This window comes from Haliotis rubra, unplaced genomic scaffold (assembly GCF_003918875.1).
Source record: "Haliotis rubra isolate DU_JTF1 unplaced genomic scaffold, ASM391887v1 Scf222, whole genome shotgun sequence".
Lineage (NCBI taxonomy): Eukaryota > Metazoa > Mollusca > Gastropoda > Lepetellida > Haliotidae > Haliotis > Haliotis rubra.
Window position 1 is genome coordinate 611,584 of NW_025766248.1, and position 25,764 is coordinate 637,347.

Here is a 25,764-nt window from a genome sequence, read left to right on the forward strand (position 1 = left end):
GTGAATATATATTTAAACATCATCTATCACAAACATCATCACCACTGGGTTCTTGAGGAGCATGAGATTCATTTTCACTTCAGCTTACTTTGATCTCTCATTATCTCAAGATTAGCAGGATCTGTGACACTGAGATAATCCTATAATCTCACAAATCTGGTTCACAGAGGGCCAAATATTTTTATTAACAAAGACATAAAATTACTTAATCTCATAAACTCAGAAAATTATAAGTACCGGTATTAAATAAAATAAATGTATAACAAATATTAACATATCAAAATTAGTTAAACAGATTTTTTATATAATGTAAGTTTTAGTGTTAATGGCAGCCAACAGTGTAACTGTTTAAAGACCGGGTCTAATGTTCCATTCATCATTTATGCACATACATATTAGTGTGTGTGTGTGTGTGTGTGTGTGTGTGTGTGTGTGTGTGTGTGTGTGTGTGTGTGTGTGTGTGTGTGTGTGTGTGTGTGTGTGTGTGTGTGTGTGTGTGTGTGTGTGTGTGTGTGAGTGTGTGTGTGAGTGCATGAGTGCCTGTGTGTCTATGTGAGTGCATGTGTGTCTCTGTGTGTTTGCGAGTGCATGTGTGTATCTGTGTGTTTGTGAGTGCCTGTGTGTGTTTGTGTGTGTTTGTGAGTGCCTGTGTGTCTCTGTGTGTTTGTGAGTGTCTGTGAAGGTGCATGTGTGTGCCTGTGTGAGTGCCTGTGTGTTTGTGTGTGTCTGTGTGTCTGTGGCAACAACAAGTACCTTTGTTTAACAGTATTTGGTATGGCACAGCTGAGAATTAAAACAACCGATGATCGCTCTCTCCGCAAACACCCTACCTGTTCTCCCAACTGGAAGTCTGTGATTGAAATATAATAAAATAACTGGATCTTAGAGGCACAGTTACCCCTAGATAACCAACTAAGTTTTGAGATAATGAGAGACAACTACCCCAATTTCCCACTGAAAACAGTGGAACCTCTTTAACACAGACACTGTTAATCTGGACACCTGATTTAAGGACAGTCACCAGTACCATTGGGTACATCTATGTATATACAAAGGACATCACTCCTCAATAAGGATGAACTGATCCCAATGTTTACTAATACAAACACATTCGGAGAGGACAGCAGCATGCAGACTATCAATGTTTCACAGGTAATTTCTGACTAGTGATTCCAAAGGAATCTCATTCAGAAGACTTACTACAAGATTATTTCTCTTCTGTCTCACATGAAACAATGCAATCATACTGGGTTTTTTTAGATATTAGGTCCAACATAAATATAATTTGTTTTCATATACCTACAATATATTTGTGAATGAGGAAGAATGTTGGAATAGTTACCACTTGAGTTTCACTTAAGGCAAAAATGAGCATTTGAGGTATGGAAGTCTTTAGATAGTGCTTGATGAAGCCCTCTAAAATACAGATAGAGTTTTGCATGACTAAACATAATTTTGATGGAACAATCTGTCACTGTCAATAATAAATTAATAAACATTTGAACTTCTGTCTGATTCTGTCTCTATGAATAATATAACATTTGAGCTTCTACAAAGTTTCCCTCCAAATCACCAGCCAAGTGACCGGTACACACAATTGCTGGGTCTACATTCGAACAACCAACAGACTAACTTGCCTAATCATTCGAGCCATCATCAATTGAACTCCTCTTTCTCAAACACCATTTGGACTGCCTCCAGTACATTCTGCGTTACGTGGCATGGCCGTTTGAGGTCCGGGTCTATTACAAAATCTCTATGATTATGATTGGATGACCTCTTGCCCCCGTACGTCACAAAGTCTCTCTCGGTGCAGTACACACCGGTACATACCAGGATGCTTTCACACGACTTGGCGAAATTATCAACAAACTCTTCTCCTTCTGACTGAGATTCTAACATCTCCAACTCTTCGGAGGAGTCCTCATCATCGTCGTCCATGTCCGACACCTGTTGGCCACTGGCATGGGCAACGGCCTGCTTGACCACGGCCTGGGCTGACAGACGCTTCTGTTTAGACTTGAGTCTCTTTCTGAGGTAGCGGTTGTAGAGATTTGCTCCGTATATATCAGTCTCCGGGTTGTCACTGTGACAGGAAAAGATGGATTAAATAGGGTTATTTGACAAGAATAGTCGAACTATAGTCTGCTGTCTGTAGTCTCATGTAAAGTCAACCTACCCTCCATAAATCATATAGTATTACACAAGTTAACCTACCCTGAACAGTATATAGTCTGATGTTTACCTACCCTATACAGTATACAGTCTGATGTAAAGCCAACCTACCCTATACAGTATACAGTCTGATGTAAAGTCAACCTACCCTATACAGTGTGCAGTCTGATGTAAAGTTGCCCTATCCTACACTATACAGTGTGCAGTCTGATGTAAAGTTGCCCTATCCTACACTATACAGTATACAGTCTCATGTAAAGTTGCCCTATCCTACACTATACAGTATACAGTCTCATGTAAAGTTGTCCTATCCTACACTATACAGTATACTGTCTGTTGTAAGTTGTCCTATCCTACCCTATACAGTATACAGTCTGATGTAAAGTTGTCCTATCCTACCCTATACAGTATACAGTCTGATGTAAAGTTGTCCTATCCTACCCTATACAGTATACAGTCTGATGTAAAGCCAACCTACCCTTTACAGTATACAGTCTCATGTAAAGTTGCCCTATCCTACACTATACAGTATAAGTCTCATGTAAAGTTGCCCTATCCTACCCTATACAGTATAGTCTCATGTAAAGTTGTTCCTATCCTACACTATACAGTGTGCAGTCTCATGTAAAGTTGCCCTATCCTACCCTATACAGTATAGTCTCATGTAAAGTTGTCCTATCCTACCCTATACAGTATACAGTCTCATGTAAAGTTGCCCTATCCTACACTATACAGTGTGCAGTCTCATGTAAAGTTGTCCTATCCTACCCTATACAGTATACAGTCTGATGTAAAGTTGTCCTATCCTACACTATACAGTATACAGTCTGATGTAAAGTTGTCCTATCCTACACTATACAGTATACAGTCTGATGTAAAGTTGCCCTATTTACACTATACAGTATACAGTCTCATGTAAAGTTGCCCTATCCTACACTATACAGTGTGCAGTCTCATGTAAAGTTGCCCTATCCTACACTATACAGTATACAGTCTCATGTAAAGTTGCCATATCCTACACTATACAGTATACAGTCTCATGTAAAGTTGCCCTATCCTACCCTATACAGTATAGTCTAATGTAAAGTTGTCCTATCCTACACTATACAGTATACAGTCTCATGTAAAGTTGTATCCTATCCTATACACTATGCAGTCTGATGTAAAAGTCGCCCCATCCCCACACTATACAGTATACAGTCTGATGTAAAGTTGCCTTATCCTACACTATACAGTATACAGTCTCATGTAAAGTTGCCCTATCTTACCCTATACAGTATACAGTCTCATGTAAAGTTGCCCTATCCTACACTATACAGTATACAGTCTCATGTAAAGTTGCCCTATCCTACACTTATACAGTCTCATGTAAAGTTGCCCTATCCTACACTATACAGTATACAGTCTCATGTAAAGTTGCCCTATCCTACACTATACAGTATACAGTCTGATGTAAAGTTGTCCTATCCTACACTATACAGTATACAGTCTGATGTAGAGTTGCCCTATCCTACACTATACAGTATACAGTCTCATGTAAAGTTGTCCTATCCTACACTATACAGTGTAGTCTCATGTAAAGTTGTCCTATCCTACACTATACAGTGCACACAGTCTGATGTAAGTTGTCTTATCCCACACTATACAGTATACAGTCTCATGTAAAGTTGTCCTATCCTCATCCACATATACAGTATACAGTCTCATGTAAAGTTGTTCTATCCTACACTATACAGTATACAGTCTGTTGTAAGTTGTCCTATCCTACACTATACAGTGTGCAGTCTCATGTAAAGTTGTCCTATCCTACACTATACAGTATACAGTCTGTTTGTGTTGTCCTATCCTACACTATACAGTATACAGTCTGATGTAAAGTTGTCTCTATCCTACACACTCATACAGTATACAGTCTGATGTGAAGTTGCCCTATCCCTACACTATACAGTATACAGTCTCATGTAAAGTTGTTCTATCCTACACTATACAGTATACTGTCTGTAAGTTGTCCCATCCTACCCTATACAGTATACAGTCTGATGTAAAGTTGTCCTATCCTACCCTATACAGTATACAGTCTGATGTAAAGTTGTCCTATCCTACCCTATACAGTATACAGTCTGATGTAAAGCCAACCCCACTCCTTTACAGTATACAGTCTCATGTAAAGTTGTCTCTATCCCACAACTATACAGTATAAGTCTCATGTAAAGTTGTCTCTATCCTACCCTATACAGTATAGTCTCATGTAAAGTTGTTCTATCCTACACTATACAGTGTGCAGTCCTCATGTAAAGTTGTTCTATCCCAACTTCTATACAGTATAGTCTCATGTAAAGTTGTCTCTATCCCAATTCCTATACAGTATATAGTCTCATGTAAAGTTGTTCTATCCTACACTCATACAGTGTGTAGTCTCATGTAAAGTTGTCCTATCCTACTCCTATACAGTATACAGTCTGATGTAAAGTTGTCCTATCCTACACTATACAGTATACAGTCTGATGTAAAGTTGTCCTATCCTACATCATATACAGTATACAGTCTCATGTAAAGTTGCCCCTATTTACACTATACAGTATACAGTCTCATGTAAAGTTGTTCTATCCTAATACACTATACAGTGTGCAGTCTCATGTAAAGTTGTCTCCTATCCTACACTATACAGTATACAGTCTCATGTAAAGTTGCTTATATCCTACACTATACAGTATACAGTCTCATGTAAGTTGTCTCTATCCTACTCCTATACAGTATAGTCTAATGTCAAAGTTGTTCCTATCCTACACTCTATACAGTATACAGTCTCATGTAAAGTTGTCCTCTATCCTACACTATACAGTCTGATGTAAAGTCGCCTCTATCCTACACTATACAGTATACAGTCTGATGTAAAGTTGTCTCTATCCTATTAATTCATACAGTATACAGTCTCATGTAAAGTTGTCCCTATCTTACCCCTATACAGTATAACAGTCTCATGTAAAGTTGTCCTATCCCACACTTACTATACAGTATATAGTCTCATGTAAAGTTGTCCTATCCCACACCTCATACAGTATACTGTCTGTTGTAAGTTGTCCTATCCCCAATCTATAAGGCAGTATACAGTCTGATGTAAAGTTGTCCTATCCTACTCCTATAACTAGTATACAGTCTGATGTAAAGTTGTCCTATCCTAATTCTATACAGTATACAGTCTGATGTAAAGCCAACCTACTCCTTTACAGTATACAGTCTCATGTAAGTTGTCCTATCCCACACTATACAGTATAAGTCTCATGTAAAGTTGTCTCTATCCCAATTCTATACAGTATAGTCTCATGTAAAGTTGTTCTATCCTACACTATACAGTGTAGTCCTCATGTAAAGTTGTCCTATCCCTAACCTATACAGTATACAGTCTGATGTAAAGTTGTCCTATCCCACACTATACTATACAGTATACAGTCTGATGTAAAGTTGTCCTATCCTACACTATACAGTATACAGTCTGATGTAAAAGTTGTCTCCTATTTACACTATACAGTATACAGTCTCGTGTAAAGTTGTCCCTATCCCACACTATACAGTGTGCAGTCTCATGTAAAGTTGCCCTATCCTACACTATACAGTATACAGTCTCATGTAAAGTTGCCATATCCTACACTATACAGTATACAGTCTCATGTAAAGTCGCCCTATCCTACCCTATACAGTATAGTCTAATGTAAAGTTGTCCTATCCTACACTATACAGTATACAGTCTCATGTAAAGTTGCCCTATCCTACACTATACAGTCTGATGTAAAGTCGCCCTATCCTACACTATACAGTATACAGTCTGATGTAAAGTTGCCTTATCCTACACTATACAGTATACAGTCTCATGTAAAGTTGCCCCTATCTTACCCTATACAGTATACAGTCTCATGTAAAGTTGCCCTATCCTACACTATACAGTATACAGTCTCATGTAAAGTTGCCCTATCTTACACTATACAGTCTCATGTAAAGTTGCCCTATCCTACACTATACAGTATACAGTCTCATGTAAAGTTGCCCTATCCTACACTATACAGTATACAGTCTGATGTAAAGTTGTCCTATCCTACACTATACAGTATACAGTCTGATGTAGAGTTGCCCTATCCTACACTATACAGTATACAGTCTCATGTAAAGTTGTCCTATCCTACACTATACAGTGTGCAGTCTCATGTAAAGTTGCCCTATCCTACACACTATACAGTACACAGTCTGATGTGGAAGTTGTCTTATCTCTACACTATACAGTATACAGTCTCATGTAAAGTTGTCCCTATTCTACTCCTATACAGTATACAGTCTCATGTAAAGTTGTCTCTATCCTACACTATACAGTATACAGTCTGTTGTAAGTTGTCCCATCCTACACTATACAGTGCAGTCTCATGTAAAGTTAAGTTGTCCCATCCTACACTATACAGTATACAGTCTGTTGTAGTTGTCCTATCCTACACTATACAGTATACAGTCTGATGTAAAAGTTGCCCTATCCTACACTATACAGTATACAGTCTGATGTGAAGTTGTTCCTATCCCACACTATACAGTATACAGTCTCATGTAAAGTTGTTCTATCCTACACTATACAGTATAACTGTCTGTTGTAAGTTGTCCTATCCTAATCCTATACAGTATACAGTCTGATGTAAAGTTGTCCCATCCCAACCTCTATACAGTAGTACAGTCTGATGTAAAGTTGTCCTATCCTAACTTTATACAGTATACAGTCTGATGTAAAGCCAACCTACCCCTTTACAGTATACAGTCTCATGTAAAGTTGTCCTATCCTACACTATACAGTATAAGTCTCATGTAAAAGTTGTCCCTATCCTACCCTATACAGTATAGTCTCATGTAAAGTTGTTCTATCCTACACTATACAGTGTGCAGTCTCATGTAAAGTTGCCCTATCCCTACCCTATACAGTATAGTCTCATGTAAAGTTGCCCTATCCTACCCTATACAGTATACAGTCTCATGTAAAGTTGCCCTATCCTACACTATACAGTGTGCAGTCTCATGTAAAGTTGTCCTATCCTACCCTATACAGTATACAGTCTGATGTAAAGTTGTCCTATCCTACACTATACAGTATACAGTCTGATGTAAAGTTGTCCTATCCTACACTATACAGTATACAGTCTCATGTAAAGTTGCCCTATTTACACTATACAGTATACAGTCTCATGTAAAGTTGCCCTATCCTACACTATACAGTGTGCAGTCTCATGTAAAGTTGCCCTATCCTACACTATACAGTATACAGTCTCATGTAAAGTTGCCATATCCTACACTATACAGTATACAGTCTCATGTAAAGTTGCCCTATCCTACCCTATACAGTATAGTCTAATGTAAAGTTGCCCTATCCTACACTATACAGTATACAGTCTCATGTAAAGTTGCCCTATCCTACACTATACAGTCTGATGTAAAGTCGCCCTATCCTACACTATACAGTATACAGTCTGATGTAAAGTTGCCCTATCCTACACTATACAGTATACAGTCTCATGTAAAGTTGCCAAGGTCCCTATTTTACCCTATACAGTATACAGTCTCATGTAAAGTTGCCCTATCCTACACTATACAGTATATAGTCTCATGTAAAGTTGTCCTATCCTACACTATACAGTATACTGTCTGTTGTAAGTTGTCCTATCCTACCCTATACAGTATACAGTCTGATGTAAAGTTGTCCTATCCTACCCTATACAGTATACAGTCTGATGTAAAGTTGTCCTATCCTACCCTATACAGTATACAGTCTGATGTAAAGCCAACCTACCCTTTACAGTATACAGTCTCATGTAAAGTTGCCCTATCCTACACTATACAGTATAAGTCTCATGTAAAGTTGCCCTATCCTACCCTATACAGTATAGTCTCATGTAAAGTTGCCCTATCCTACACTATACAGTGTGCAGTCTCATGTAAAGTTGCCCTATCCTACCCTATACAGTATAGTCTCATGTAAAGTTGTCCTATCCTACCCTATACAGTATACAGTCTCATGTAAAGTTGCCCTATCCTACACTATACAGTGTGCAGTCTCATGTAAAGTTGTCCTATCCTACCCTATACAGTATACAGTCTGATGTAAAGTTGTCCTATCCTACACTATACAGTATACAGTCTGATGTAAAGTTGTCCTATCCTACACTATACAGTATACAGTCTGATGTAAAGTTGCCCTATTTACACTATACAGTATACAGTCTCATGTAAAGTTGCCCTATCCTACACTATACAGTGTGCAGTCTCATGTAAAGTTGCCCTATCCTACACTATACAGTATACAGTCTCATGTAAAGTTGCCATATCCTACACTATACAGTATACAGTCTCATGTAAAGTTGCCCTATCCTACCCTATACAGTATAGTCTAATGTAAAGTTGCCCTATCCTACACTATACAGTATACAGTCTCATGTAAAGTTGCCCTATCCTACACTATACAGTCTGATGTAAAGTCGCCCTATCCTACACTATACAGTATACAGTCTCATGTAAAGTTGCCCTATCCTACACCTATACAGTATACAGTCTCATGTAAAGTTGCCCTATCCTACACTATACAGTATACAGTCTCATGTAAAGTTGCCCTATCCTACACTATACAGTATACAGTCTGATGTAAAGTTGTCCTATCCTACACTATACAGTATACAGTCTGATGTAAAGTTGCCCTATCCTACACTATACAGTATACAGTCTCATGTAAAGTTGTCCTATCCTACACTATACAGTATACAGTCTCATGTAAAGTTGCCCTATCCTACACTATACAGTATACAGTCTGATGTAAGTTGTCTTATCCTACACTATACAGTATACAGTCTCATGTAAAGTTGCCCTATCTTACCCTATACAGTATACAGTCTCATGTAAAGTTGCCCTATCCTACACTATACAGTATACAGTCTGTTGTAAGTTGTCCTATCCTACACTATACAGTGTGCAGTCTCATGTAAAGTTGCCCTATCCTACACTATACAGTATACAGTCTGTTGTAAGTTGTCCTATCCTACACTATACAGTATACAGTCTGTTGTAAGTTGTCCTATCCTACCCTATACAGTATACAGTCTGATGTAAAGTTGTCCTATCCTACACTATACAGTATACAGTCTGATGTAAAGCCAACCTACCCTATACAGTATACAGTCTCATGTAAAGCCAACCTACCCTATACAGTATACAGTCTGATGTAAAGCCAACCTACCCTATAGAGTATACAGTCTCATGTAAAGCCAACCTACCCTATAGAGTATACAGTCTCATGTAAAGCCAACCTACCCTATACAGTATACAGTCTCATGTAAAGTTGCCCTATCCTACACTATACAGTATAAGGTCTGACGTAAAGCCAACCTACCCTATACAGTATATAGTGCTGATTCCATCAAGCCCCAACAGGCGTGACTGTTGGCTGAGAAGGTAGTCAGCATGGTGATATGTTATCTCGCTCGGCTTGCCAACTAAAGCTGTGTATTTCAACTCACGCCCTGTGATTTTCTGTAATCAGAAAAACAAAATTCATTGCAAGTATAATTTGAAGCCATTAATCATCAGCAAACAGTAACATGAGCCATCATGAAACAGTGACGTTTTTAATTTCCCCATGGAGAGCAAGCTAATAATTTATGTAATATCAGTGAGCATATACCGCATGACTTCTCCCTGGTATTACTACAGGACAACATTTCTATACACACATACATGTACCACGTGATTCCATGGTATTGCACAAGGATAAAAAAGATAAGCTCATTAGCACGCTACTGGTACAGAGAGACGGCAGATTTTGCCTTGCATCATAGAACTTATCAATGTCACTTATTTCATAAAGTGAGTGAGTGAGTTTAGTTTTAGGCTGCTTTTAGCAACATTCCAGCAATTTCACGGTGTGGGACAGAAATGGGCTTCACACATTGTACCCATGTGGGCAATCAAATACGTGTATTCCGTGTGATTATTAAAGGATATTTATATAGCGCACATATCCACGCAACTAGTGCTTGCTCAAGGCGCTGGTAGTTTTTCCGCTTGATCATTGGATGTCAATCTCAACGGCACATCTTATTATCAATCTCAACTCCCTGTGGAGTATACAACTGATGAGCGAACGCTTTAACCACTAGGCTACCACACCGCCCCTATTTCATAAAGAGATCATTAAGGGTATATATAGGGAGCTCTAAGGTCCATATATAGGAGCTTGTTGATCTGCATACATGAAGCTCCTCAGTGAATACATAGATCCACAGAGGCACATACAGATCCATTGCATACACACATAGGGAGGACATTCTGAATGTATATATTGGTAACCTTAAATGTACATGTAGGCATTCTTGATGTGGAAATAGGAGCTAAGGGATCTCTATGTAGGGATCCATTACAAAGAGATTGATTAACTTCTTGTGTATTCATCAAGGATCTCCTGTACATACATCAAGTATCCCTACATAGAGATCTTAAATTCTGTTCGGAGATCCTTCATGTATACACACAGGTGTACGGTATGTGGGGCATCATTAGTGGTACACTTAGAGGTTTCCCAGGAGTGTTTACAGATCTCCTTGGATACAGATATATACATGAGTTCCATAGGAGATATAACAGGCATTAAGCATGAAAACTCCAGTTTATACATATTATATGTTCTTATGGCAGATAAAATTACAAGCATCTATCAAGCACAGGATTTACATCAATTGCCTTCTGCACTTATTTTTAAGAGATTCTGCTACACAAACTTAAATAATATACGATATCAAGATTCTTGTTAGTCTTTTCATCTGAAATGTTTCAGCCTGAAATGAGTCTGCCAAAATTGTCAGATATATCATTTATAATGCAAATTAGAAACTAGAAATTCAAAACCACCATCTGTTTGAGATGACATATGAATAAATTGGTGAAGGTATATTAAGTATGCATATGCTTCTATTAAAACCATAGTTCTGCCCATGATTTATTGATGGATCGTGATAGTGTGACGTGTGACACACTGGTGGTCGTGTGAGTCATGGACAGCATCCAACTTGCATCCATCATATACACCCAAACTCTGATGCATGATATCCTGTGGCAGTGAGTGAGTGAGTGATATACTATGGCAGTTGTAGGATTGCTTTGTCTCTGAGTGGAGGAGTGAGTGATATCTTATGGCAGTTGTAGGATTGCTTTGTCTCTGAGTGAATGAGATACTATGGCAGTTGTAGGATTGCTTTGTCTCTGAGTGAGTGAGTGAGTGATATCTTATGGCAGTTGTAGGAATGCTTTGTCTTGAGTGAGTGAGTGATATCCTATGGCAGTTGTAGGATTGCTTTGTCTTGAGTGAGTGAGTGAGTTAGTGAGTGATATCCTATGGCAGTTGTAGGATTGCTTTGTCTATGAGTGAGTGAGTGATATACTATGGCACTTGTAGGATTGCTTTGTCTCTGAGTGAGTGAGCGAGTGAAATCTTATGGCAGTTGTAGGAATGCTTTGTCTTGAGTGAGTGAGTGATATCCTATGGCAGTTGTAGGATTGCTTTGTCTCTGAGTGAGTGAGTGATATACTATGGCAGTTGTAGGATTGCTTTGTCTCTGAGTGAGTGAGTGAGTGATATCCTATGGCAGTTGTAGGATTGCTTTGTCTTGAGTTAGTGAGTGAGTGATATTCTATGGCAGTAAATGTAGGAATGCTTTGTCTCTGAGTGAGTGAGTGATATACTATGGCAGTAAATGTAGGAATGCTTTGTCTCTGAGTGAGTGAGTGATATCCTATGGCAGTAAATGTCGGAATGCTTTGTCTCTGAGTGAGTGAATGAGTGACTGTGAGCAAGTGAGGTTTTGAACAGTCATAATTCCAGTTAATCACAGGACGCCAGTTTAATTTGGCACTAAAGCCTGAAGTGACGCCAGTCTCAGACATTTACCACTTTAAGAACAGGTATGGTGCTAACAAACCTAGAATCCTACTTTGAACCACTGATATTGCTGGTACCAAGGGACACAACTCTGCACTGTAAACTGCGGGGCAACTTAGAAGACAGCACCAACAATGGCCACTGTCTTGTCCTGACTTACGAGCAAACAAGGCATGGGCATATAAACACACTTTGAAAGTTCAGTAAGGGCCTTACTTAGACTCAGTCACCTTAAGCAGGTCTGTTAAGCAAAAAGTATGCTATTAAATATCAACATTAAATATTCATTAAACATTAGCTCTCTCATGCATGAAATGTTATAATTATGCTGTCTTGAAATTTAAGTTAAGCTTGAGTGACGTTAATTAGTTTGGTTGAGTTAAAATACATATTTGTCGTCATACTTACATCAGTCCACTGTATGAAATAAGGCCTGTCCGACTGCCCGAGACGGGCTAGATTTCTGCCAGACGGTCAAATTTTACAGCTAACCAGCCCGATTGACGGACGAAAAAAATATTCAGATAATGTGTCCACTGGCACTGTCTGTTTAGTATTTAAGAAGGACTGGTTAAATCTCTTCTGGGCTAGTAAGTTTTTGAAGTTACCAGCCTAGATGTCTGGCTGGGGTTTTGACTTATTTCATACACTGCTTACATCATAGAACCATCCCCCTTTCTGATATCATACCCTGACCGTCCTTACTCATCGCCTTTTCAGCTCCAGAAGCCTAACCCTTCCCATTCTCAGCTCCAGCTCATACACCACTTTCTCACCTGGTATCAACATTCACTCACCTGGTATCAACATTCACTCACCTGGTACAAACATTCACTCACCTGGTATCAACATTCACTCACCTGGTACAAACATTCACTCACCTGGTACAAACATTCACTCACCTGGTACAAACTCACCTGGTACAAACATTCACTCACCTGGTACAGACATTCACTCACCTGGTACAAACATTCACTTACTTGGTACAAACATTCACTCACCTGGTACAAACATTCACTCACCTGGTATCAACATTCACTTACCTTGTACAAACATTCACTCACCTGGTACAAACATTCACTCACCTGGTACAAACATTCACTCACCTGGTATCAACATTCACTCACCTGGTATCAACATTCACTCACCTGGTACAAACATTCACTCACCTGGTACAAACATTCACTCACCTTGTACAAACATTCACTCACCTGGTACAAACATTCACTCACCTTGTACAAACATTCACTCACTTGGTATCAACATTCACTCACCTTGTACAAACATTCACTCACCTGGTACAAACATTCACTCACCTTGTACAAACATTCACTCACCTGGTACAAACATTCACTCACCTGGTATCAACATTCACTCACCTGGTACAAACATTCACTCACCTGGTATCAACATTCACTCACCTAGTATCAACATTCACTCACCTGGTACAAACATTCACTCACCTGGTACAAACATTCACTCACCTGGTACAAACATTCACTCACCTGGTATCAACATTCACTTACCTTGTACAAACATTCACTCACCTTGTACAAACATTCACTCACCTGGTATCAACATTCACTCACCTGGTATCAACATTCACTCACCTAGTATCAACATTCACTCACCTGGTATCAACATTCACTTACTTTGTACAAACATTCACTCACCTTGTACAAACATCCACTCACCTGGTATAAACATTCACTCACCAGGTACAAACATTCACTCACCTGGTACAAACATTCACTCACCTTCACTCACCTGGTACAAACATTCACTCACCTGGTATCAACATTAACTCACCTGGTACAAACATTCACTTACCTGGTACAAACATTCACCTACCTGCTATCAACATTCACTCAACTTGTACAAACATTCACTCACCTGGTATCAACATTCACTCACCTGGTATCAACATTCACTTACCTTGTACAAACATTCACTCACCTGGTATCAACATTCACTCACCTGGTACAAACATTCACTTACCTTGTACAAACATTCACTCACCTTGTACAAACATTCACTCACCTGTATCAACATTCACTCACCTTCACTCACCTGGTACAAACATTCACTCACCTGGTACAAACATTCACTCACCTGGTATCAACATTCACTTACCTTGTACAAACATTCACTCACCTGGTACAAACATTCACTCACCTGGTACAAACATTCACTCACCTGGTATCAACATTCACTCACCTGGTATCAACATTCACTCACCTGGTACAAACATTCACTAACCTGGTACAAACATTCACTCACCTTGTACAAACATTCACTCACCTGGTACAAACATTCACTCACCTTGTACAAACATTCACTCACTTGGTATCAACATTCACTCACCTTGTACAAACATTCACTCACCTGGTACAAACATTCACTCACCTGGTACAAACATTCACTCACCTGGTATCAACATTCACTCACCTAGTATCAACATTCACTCACCTTGTACGAACATTCACTCACCTGGTACAAACATTCACTCACCTTGTACAAACATTCACTCACCTTGTACAAACATGTACAAACATTCACTCACCTTGTACAAACATTCACTCACCTGGTACAAACATTCACTCACCTTCACTCACCTGGTACAAACATTCACTCACCTGGTACAAACATTCATTCACCTGGTATCAACATTCACTCATCTGGTACAAACATTCACTCACCTTGTACAAACATTCACTCACCTTGTACAAACATTCACTCACCTGGTATCAACATTCACTCACCTGGTACAAACATTCACTTACGTTGTACAAACATTCACTCACCTGGTATCAACATTCACTCACCTTGTACAAACATTCACTCACCTTGTACAAACATTCACTCACCTTGTACAAAAATTTACTCACCTGGTACAAAATTTCACTTACCTGGTATAAACATTCACTCATCTGGTACAAACATTTACTCACCTGGTACAAAAATTCACTCACCTGGTATAAACATTCACTCACCTTGTACAAAAATTCACTCACCTGGTATAAAAATTCACTCACCTGGTATAAAAATTCACTCACCTGGTATAAACTTTCTAGACAATGAAGGAAACATCCATGTCCAAATCTGAAAAGAGTGAACACATTGAGTGTGAGACCTAAGTTGATTGAAAATACAATTGTGATTGAAGATGACATCATTAACAGGGATGAGAATTTTCCGCGATCCGCAGAATTCCGGGAATTTCATAAGGCCAAGGGTAATTTTTGTGAATCATCCAAATCCGTTGCCCCCAGACACCCGGCTAGTTTTCAGAGTTTTTCTCAAAACTTCATTCTCATCCCTGCATTAAGCAGACTGAACAACAGGCAGTAGATAACAAATGAGTTGGTGCAGTACGTGAGATCTAAGCTAAGAAGAAAGGGGATAATATATCCAAGAAGGAAGGTGGGATTTATGAAAAGGTTGAGGGAAAGATCACAGCTAAAACTAAGGGTGAAACTAAAACTAAAACACAGTGAGAGGCCAAAATAAACAAGAGTCATCAGAAGATGACATATTCCCCGTCCCAAACAATTTTGAAAGAACTAATCATATGACAGTTACTTAGTCCAACTTGAATTTTTTGGACTACGCCCAAATCGTTTCCATGAAAATGATGAAAAATATAAAAGCCACAAATCTGCACATAGCAAAAGGCACACTTCAAGATGTGTTTGATATATCTGCCAAGTTTTGTTGAAAGATATTGAAACGTTTTCGAGTTGTGCTCCGCAAACGAAGCCCACCCCTCCCTTTTGAGACTAAGTCCAAAACGTTTCCATGGAAACCAAGAAAACTAAAAATGACAAAAATCTGTAAATAGCAAAAAGGCACCACTTTAGGTTCTGTTTGATATATCTACTAATTTGTGTTGAAAAATATATTTTTAGTTATGCTCCGGAAACAAAAAGATTACGGATGGATGGATAAAAATTATTTTCAATCCAAAAAGATAGAACTGAGGTTGGATCAAAGCTAAAACTGAAGGTTAGATCAAAGACAGAATTGAGATGTATCAGAGCTAAAACTGAAGGTGAGATCAAAGATAAAACTGAAGGTGAGATCAAAGATAAGATGGAGGCAGGGATCTTAATTAGCTCAAACTGAGATTAGTATTAATTGCCCTTTAATTAAACTGTAAAAATGATACACAGGTTAGCGATGACACTCAGGTGTACTAAACTAAACACGTAAAGTAGTTAATATTTTGGGTGATAAATTTTACAGTGAATAAACAATTAAAACAAGAAGACAAAGTCATCAATATCCCCCGCAATGGCAAAATACTCTTCAAGAATATGTCTACGAGTTATGATTATGTCAAATGTTTTGGTGTGTATATAGCTATGTGGAAGGAGAGTACTGAAAGGTTTCAAAGTTCTGCTCCAGAAAGGAGCACTACCACCAAATTCAGTTGAAGACATGGAAATGCAAAAAAACCATTTTATTCAGAAATCCAAAACTAGCAAAAGGCACCAGTTCACCACTAGACCTACCTATGCATGAAATTTCGTGATGAAACAGTGAACAGTTTTTAATTCTGCTCCAGAAAAGAGCACTACCACCAATTTCAGTCAAAGTGAAACTTGTTGCCATGGAAATGCCAAAATCATTTTATTCAGAAATCCAAAAATACCAAAAGGCACCAGTTCACCACCAGATCTATCTAAATGCCAAGTTTGGTGAAGAAACATCGAACGGTTTTAGAGTTCTGCTCCAGAAAAGAGTACTACCATCAGTTTCAGTCAAACGTCAAACTTGTTGCCATGGAAATGCAAGAAATATTTTATTCAGAAATCCAAAACTACCAAAAGGCACCAGTTCACCACTAGACCTACCTATGTATGAAATTTGGTGATGAAACAATGAATTGTTTTTAAGCTCTGCTCCGGAAAAGAGTACTACCACAATTTCAGTCAAAGTGAAACTTGTTGCCATGGAAATGCCAAAAACACTTTATTCAGAAATCCAAAACTACCAAAAGGCACCAGTACCCCACCAGACCTATCTATTTACTACGTTTGGTGAAGAAATAGTGAACGGTTTTAAAGTTCTGCTCCGGAAAAGAGCACTACCACCAATTTCAGTCAGTCAAACTTGTTGCCATGGAAATGCAAAATATATTATATTCAGAAATCCAAAACTACCAAAATGCACCAGTAGACCACCAGATCTATCTATGTGCCAAGTTTGGTGAAAAAATAGTGAATGGTTTTGAAGTTATGCTCTGGAAAAGATGTCACGGACGGACGGACTCCATTTTATAACACACACGCACGCACGGACGCACGCACGCACGCGACGCGACGCGACACGCGCGCGACGACGCGACGCACGCACGCACGCACGGACGCACGCACACACGCATGCACACACATGCACACATGCACACGCACATGCAAAACGCCTAGTGGGGGATAAAAATATCCTAACAAATATTTGACTCCTAACTTTTTTGTCCAGCATTTTTATATGAATATATTTTAACATAAAGTTGACATAAACATAAGGAAGTCAAATATATCAACTTTGAAACATGGAAGATCTGGGAAGCACTTGATAAGTTTATTGGTTTAATTAATAACTGACAGGTGTGTGGAAAAGTACAGCAAATAATCATACGCCCACTGTCACACTGGGTCACAGTGACCTCAGGACTGGGTCAACGTGACCTTTAATGAGACCACCAGAAACACATGTCCATCAAAAACACACATCAGTAAACATGTCACACTTCTCATTGTATTTATAGGGCTCATGGAAGTAGAACACAGACCTCTATGAGGCTTACAGTTCAGGGTGAAAAACCTGAGAGTGTATAGAGTTCAAGTATATATAAACATTCTTCGAACAATTGAGTATGCTTTTATTGCCACGTATGACAATATTCCAGAAAGATCATGACAAAGGACGACAGAGATGACACAAAATTACAAGGAACTCGACTTTTTCTATTTATTCCACACTCTTGAAGCTCTGCATGATAAGATTCTCAAACCTAGTAATTAAGAAATGGTTTACATAGATCTGCAATAACTGGGCACCAAGTTTTATAAAGAAACAATGATGACCTTGACATTGGAATGATTTGTGTGACACTCATGTCGGATAATTGACAATCTGTCTGTGTGCAGTATGGTGGGAGTTCACATTCAAACAAGTTTGTTATTGTCCATTGTGTTCGATATTTAATGCAACACTTAACAATATTTCAGCTATATCATCGTGGCTTAAATAATTGAGTCTGGACCAGAAAATCTAGTTATCGGCCACACCCTCTGTAATCAGGGTATGATGACATGCAGCAAATTGAGTCATCGAGGAGGCGGGTTACCCAAGTATACAGGGCGGTTAAACAATTTTCACTATCCTGGTCCTAAATAAACTTGCCAGATCCATTTCATCGCGTGACTGTTAAACTTATGATAGTATCATACAATATGTTAACTCATAAGCCAAAATAATCAATCAAACTTAGTTTATTTTCGTTCTTCAATCATAAAATATGATATGACAAAATTGTTCGTTCTACATGAGGCATAGTGTTTATGATTGGTGTATTTAGACAGGGATGTGTTCCTCTCAACCAATCAGAACCAATCACAGTTTCCCTGACCCTGCTGACTAAAACAACAAAACAACAAACTAGAAGCGAACATAATTTAAACAATTCTAATTCATCCGTGAATACCATGAATACACAATGCTATTCAGAAAGTGGTCAAGTGTAACATTTAAACAATTCTATTTCATTCTTGAAGCTTTCGTCCTTGGGAGCCGTGTTAATTTACACTCATCAGAGGGGTACACAAAGTCTGTAGTCTAGACTACCAGTTGTCTGACTTTTAGTGGAAGCCGTGGTGGCTGAGTAGGTTAGACGGCTGATTTTGTGTGCTGACGATTAGATGCCTGACTCTGAGAGTGTGGGTTCAAATCCTGAATGGGATTCATCCCAACAAAAGTACTAGAATCTGTACTTTACTGTGAAAGTGTAATCTTAAATATAACATATGTTACTGCAAACCCCAGTTTAGCTAACAATTATTTCTGACATCTTTTGTAAAGTGTAAAATATTCATCCGAGTCATAAGGAAACAGATATATCACAGCGACAATGAAATATGAAATAATATGCTCACAGAAGAAATCTCTGTCTGATCTAAGTTTATAAAATATAACTTGAGAGCTGTCACATTAGTTGCCTAGCAATAAATCATTTAGAAGAATATGAGTAAGTGAGGTCATGCATTTTAATTGAAAACTCATTTTTCAGTATTATACTTTGTTTTAAAGAGAGTCAAATTCAAGTACGTAACTACAAAAGTTTAATTTGAAGATTGTGCACAGCTTTAGGGTAAAACTTGTAAGGAGTAATACCACCTCAGGTGTGGTGGTGCAAATCTCTACCCGTCACAGCCCTAATATACCGTGTCCACCTATACTTTCTGGAGGAAGCATTTGATTCATTGAACAAAAAACATTATAACCAGCATTCAATAAATATCTGTTGACAATTTTCACATTCCTGTCCAAAAACTTCATCAGGGTGCATCAAACCAAATACATCCCACAACCAGATACTGGTCCTACTATAGATTGATCTTCATTTCTGACCTTTCACCTCTCACCTTCACCTTCCTGAATGTGGAGCAGACAAACAAGGTCACTAGGACCAGTGCATGAATAGCAAATGGACTCTGAATTGACATAGTGTAGGGTGTATGTTAGACTAAGGCTTAGTCTCTGAATATGGTGTATGTGTATGTTGGGCTAGGCATACAACAGTCTTTTCTCACTGTGTCAGTATTTCCATTGGTGAGTTTCATTGCTATCCTTCATGTCCAGCAATGATGTGACCTTATAAGGTGGAATAGCTAACCTATCTGTCAGATGTTAGGCAGACAATAATCAGAGGCAAAATAATGTAATGGTAATGTCATGAAAATGCAAAGGAAAAGTAATGAAAAAGTAAATGAAAATGTAAAGGACATGTAATGAATATTAATGAAAATGTGAATGAAAATATGAAGAAAATGTAATGAAAATCTCACAGAAATGCAATGAAAATGGAAATGGAATGAAAATATAAATGGAATGTAATGGAAATGCAATGAAAACTGAAAGTACTGTTGCTAAATTAGATCATGTCTATCTAATCATCACTCATTCCATGCAACAGTTTGTAAGAGTAATCCGTGACTGGGGTATTTTGTGGTAAAACAGAAAGGTTTCAATAAAGACTGGGATAAGATATCAAATGTTTTAAATTGTGTACATGTGAGCCAAATCAAAGCCAATTTATTGATTTTCAAAGATATTATTTCTAAGAAACTCATCAGAAGCTGTACTATGTCAAATCTTGTTTAAAATTTTGGTATTCTGTTCAGAACAAAACATATCTCCCAACGCAAAATGTTTGTCAATAGGATATAAAGGGTTTGATTTTAATGGGATTGTTGTTTGTTTATTGTCTGATGTCACTTCCAGCAATATTCCATCTGGATAACTGTGGGCTGTAAATAACTGCATTGGGGCCAGGCTAACCAGTGATTGACATCATGAGCACCAAGCTACACAATAGGGATAATAGCATCCACCAAGTCAGTGACCCTGACCACCAAATCATGTTCGTTATCTTACGTGGCAGAAGATCCTGATCTTCAATAGGATAAGGTTATTGTTGAGTGTGAATATACGCACCTAGGGTTAGGCGCCTCGGCCATCCACAGGAGGTCCATATTGCAGGCTAGGACAGGTAGGTGAGGGTACAGTGTCTCCTTCTGAGTGTGTCCAGGCTTACCATTGGTCAATAACACATCAATGATGATTTGCAGGTTCGTTTCCCACCTCACCGGCTCACCAAACAATATCACAGCTGAAAAAGAGGAATATTAGTTACATTAAAGTCAATGTTTCTGTGCTAGAGTACACATCTCTCCCTGTCAGAGGTAACAGGAAACAGATGGGTCAGCACAAATTTCATGCAATTTGACAAAGTGGAGTCTAACTTTATGACTTGATACATGATGGGCCACAATAATGATTCATACATTCAGCTACATACCACAATATATTGCATGAGTTCATCCATATGTAATTTGTTATGAACCTCAATAAAATTTGACCCATATATCAGAGTTCCGCTACATAATTCTGACAACCTTGTAGCCATTCGACATTTTGTTAGATGTTGCTATGGTTACAACCCATGCTATGGTTACAACCCATATTTGGACACATTATATACAGCAGCTGGTTTTGAATTACGTTTCACAGGAACAAATTTCTGAATTTTATAATTGGACTTGCCACTCATGTTAACTTTGTCAACAAGATGAAAATATACATGATTTTGAAAAATGCAATATACCAATATTCTCAAACATTTTATGATAACTTTTCACAGGTCTTTCAAATTGACGTTTACACAGTAATGCAATGTGCTTCTCTCAAACACAGACCACACCATCACACAGCAGCAGTCAGTATTAAATACAGTAAATTATGTTTATAATGAATACCCTTATACCAGTGAGTGAGTGAGTTTAGTTTTATGCTGCACTCGGCATTATTCCAGCTATATGGCAGTGGTCTGTACATAATCAGCATTGGTCAACCATGTCAGCAAGCCTGACTACTTGATCCTGTTAGTCGCCTCTTACAAAAAGCATGGGTTACTGAAGATCAATTCTAACCCGGATCTTCACGGGTGCGAGACAGACAAACCACATGAGCATTACCGGTATGTCATAAAAGTTACACGTACCATCAATCTTTGGGAAATAATGCTCGAAAGCACAGGGCTGCAAAAAAGAAGAAAGATGTAATTTATTCATCTTGAACTGAAGACAGTAGGGTTGTAAAAACTCCACCATAACGTGAATATGATGTGTATCAGGAATATTGGGTTCCAAACATGAATATTAGATAACGAATACAATATCAAGTCATGAGTTGATTTATTATTCATTATATAAATTACAAAACATATTCTCTGACATGTTTTTAACCATGTTGATAACCAATAACCAATGATCACATTACTGCTTAAACATATAAAAGTGTTGACTATTATCCTGCCTGGCTGGGATATATTGCATTTTGCATGTCTCCCTTTATCAACAACACCTATATTCATGCAAAAACACTCTTTTTAAGAAAAGTCATGAATATTCGATTCTAGTGATCACAAAAAATGAATTGAATTAATGAAGTGATACGGTTCAGTTTCACTGAATATGAATGTGTAGATCAGCCCTTATGGGCAGCATGCCAACTGAAGTATGACAACTATATCCTAAATCCCATATACATTGCATCTGATGGTATTGGCATAGATATGTTCGTATGTGACCAATGTTTAGCTGATAATATGAACAATGACTTCATATGAGCACTAAATTTACATTTGGCACGAACTGATCCATCTTGTGAAATGTATCCTCTGGATTGCAGCTGCCCCCCGAGGTCATGGGCAGACCTCTGATTAAGTTGGCTGAACAAGGGAGATCGTTCTATGGACATACAACTTCTTTATTACAACAGATGAGATGTTTCTGTGTAGATGCTAACACCGTCATAACTGTTGTAGAAGAAGTTGAATAGCCATAGAAGTATCCCCCTTCTTCATCACACCAACTTCAAAATAGTGAGTGAGTGAGTTTAGTTTTATGCCGCACTCAGCAATATTCCAGCTATATAAATAATCAAGTCTGGATCAGACAATCCAGTGATCAACAGCATGAGCATCGATCTGCGCAATTGGGAACCGATGACATGTGTCAACCAAGTCAGCGAGCCTGACCACCCGATCCCATTAGTTGCCTCTTACGACAAGCATGGGTTACTGAAGATCAATATTCTAACCTGGACCTTCACGGGTCACTTCAAAATAGAAGTAATTTGGCTGATATCAAATTTGATCAGTCCGGTATTATTGAACATTTAGGGCATCAAATCTTGCTTGACAATGTCATACACAACAGTCACATCATAATATAATAAAGAAAGAAGTTGTCATCCACAAAGTATCATACCTTTTATATTATTCATCAACTTCTAAAACACCAGTCAAACAGATTTAATTTTTTAATGACCATCCCTAAATCTAAATGAGTGAGTGAGTGAGTTTAGTTTTATGCTGCTTTCAGCAATATTCTAGCAATATCACAGCAGGGGACACAAAAAATGGGCTTCACACATTGTACCCATATGGGGAATCAAACCCAGGTCTTCGCGTGACAAGTGAATGCTTTAACCACTAGGCTGCCACACCATCTCTTTATCTCTAAAACAATATTAACTTATGTATGGGTTTAATATGCAGCCCACTTTGTTGATTTGCTTATTATAACAAATATTATATAAAGAGAATCTTACCCTCGTGTCTACTGATATCAATATTAACACGAGTTGATGTATGGCTTTGAGGATATGCATCCCAGTGTTGATATTGATATTGAGATTCTATTATCATTAAAAATCATTCTTATTAATATTCAATGAAAAATGTACATCTCTGTACACTGTACTACCATTAGACTTGCAGTGCAGCGATGTCATAGCATTGTCAGGGCATTGTACAAAATCTACTGTCAAAACTATATCTCCTAGGAGATATCATATGATCTTACATAAGCAATATCTCCTGTGGAACACAGTTTTGGATGATAAAAGTGAAGATGAATTGTTTTCTGTTTCCAAGTATGTTCTTGTGTGTAACATGTGTGATGGCGGATCAGCTTCTACCCAGAGAGAGCCAGCATCCTGATCAATACGTTCACAGATACAACTTGGAAACAGCTGCTTGGCCTTGATTGAATATTGAATTATGAATGGTATTCAAGCCTGTAATTCATACTTTCATTATTAGACCACTCCTTGGTTTTTTTTCAATAGATAATTGAGTCTGATTAAACCTTGTGTAAAGAAATGAACAGTCTCTGAGTTAGGTTCTTCATTGTGACAGTGTCAGATCCTCTGATTATCGAACATCCACACCTGACATGTAGAGTCGGTATGTTTGTGATTTGATTTGTCTCAGAATATCTGCTGTCAGTCTTGTTTCATTATATTTGTGATATTGATAAGAATTGTTTGAGTAAAAGATGAATAAATGACTTATTGTCATTGTAACGCTTAATTCGTTTAAGGAACTGTCCACAGAAGATGAAGATGCAGAAAAGATTGCAATAAACGAATCCATAAACAATTCCTCACTCAATGCTAGAGTGAGTGCGTGGGTTTATTCATCAACTTCTAAAACGCCAATCAAACAGATTTTATTATTAAATGAGCATCCCTAATTCTAAATGAGTGAGTGAGTGAGTTTAGTTTTATGCCGCTTTTAGCAATAGTCCAGCAATTTCATGGTGGGAGACACCAGAAATGGGCTTCACACATTGTACCAATGTGGGGAATCGAACCCAGGTTTTCAGCATGACGGACGAGCTTTAAACACTTAACCGGTTAACACTACTGCCCCCCCTGCCTCTGATCAACACTAGAGCTGCCAGTTAACACTACCCCCTGCCTCTGATCAACACTAGAGCTGCCAGTTAACACTACCCCCTGCCTCTGATCAACACTAGAGCTGCTGCAGCTACTGGAAACGTCTAATGATAACAAAGAAGCAGCATACTGCGGCTTTTCGGCGCTTGTGGTCGACCATGTCCAGGTTGGTGAAGGTGTGGCGTAATGTTTCCACGGTGGTGATGCGGGTAAAACCTAAACCTCGAGCGATCTCCTGCACTGGGCCCTGGCCAGACACGAGGACATGCTTGTCATGGAACTGGCGGAACATCTTCAGGGGGCTGTGAGACATGACAACCTGGTCCTCATGTACCTGCAGCAGAATGTGAGTCAGTGTGAGTGTCATGTGACTCAGTGTCATGGGAATCAGGGTGAGTGTCATGTGACTCAGGGTGAATGTCATGTGAGTCAGTTGAGCATCATGTGAGTCATGATGAGTGTCATGTGAGCAAATGGAGTGTCATGTGAATCATGATGAGCGTCATGTGAGTCAGGATGTTTGTTATGTGAGTCAGGATGTGTGTGATGTGATGTGGGATGAGTGTGAGTCAGGGTGAGTGTCATGTGAGTTGGGATGAGTGTGAGTCAGGGTGAGTGTCATGTGAGTTGGGATAAGTGTGAGTCAGGGTGAGTGTGAATGAGTGTCATGTGAGTCAGGGTGAGTGTCATGTGAGTTGGGATGAGTGTGAGTCAGGGTGAGTGTGAGGTGAGTGTCATGTGAGTTGGGATGAGTGTGAGTCAGGGTGAGTGTGAGTGAGTGTCATGTGAGTTGGGATGAGTGTGAGTCAGGGTGAGTGTCATGTGAGTCAGTGTGAGTGTCATGTGAGTCAGGGTGAACGTCATGTGAGTCAGGGTGAGTGTCATCTCACATAGAGTGAAACAGGGTTCAATGCTGCATCATGTTCAGTGTACAATCAAACACTGTCAAACCTTTGTTAAGTCAAACTTATGGCTGTGTCGGACTTTGATACTCGAAGTAAGAGTTTCATCTCTGAGTGCACATTCTTAGTTTAATCAGCAGTTGTGTAAACCTTGGACAATGCTAAATATTTACACAGGTCCATTCAGCTTCACACAACACAACAGGGTTAACT

The 25,764-nt window shown here is 38.7% G+C and overlaps 1 protein-coding gene across 2 annotated transcripts in view; it reads right to left on the reverse strand.

Annotated features, from left to right (window-relative positions):
* Positions 1 to 1,071: 1,071 nt before the first annotated feature.
* LOC124277494 (haloacid dehalogenase-like hydrolase domain-containing 5) overlaps positions 1,072 to 25,764 on the reverse strand; it is a 55,958-nt gene continuing 31,265 nt past the window's right edge. For both annotated transcript variants that reach the window (XM_046713195.1, XM_046713196.1), the window contains exons 3-8: positions 24,780 to 24,983; positions 21,906 to 21,942; positions 20,840 to 21,014; positions 15,178 to 15,223; positions 9,581 to 9,720; positions 1,072 to 2,086 (exon numbers count right to left, since the gene is read on the reverse strand). In XM_046713195.1, coding sequence (XP_046569151.1) covers positions 1,657 to 2,086; positions 9,581 to 9,720; positions 15,178 to 15,223; positions 20,840 to 21,014; positions 21,906 to 21,942; positions 24,780 to 24,983 — 1,032 coding nt within the window. In that variant the 3' untranslated portion in view covers positions 1,072 to 1,656. The remainder of the gene's footprint in view (positions 2,087 to 9,580; positions 9,721 to 15,177; positions 15,224 to 20,839; positions 21,015 to 21,905; positions 21,943 to 24,779; positions 24,984 to 25,764) is intronic.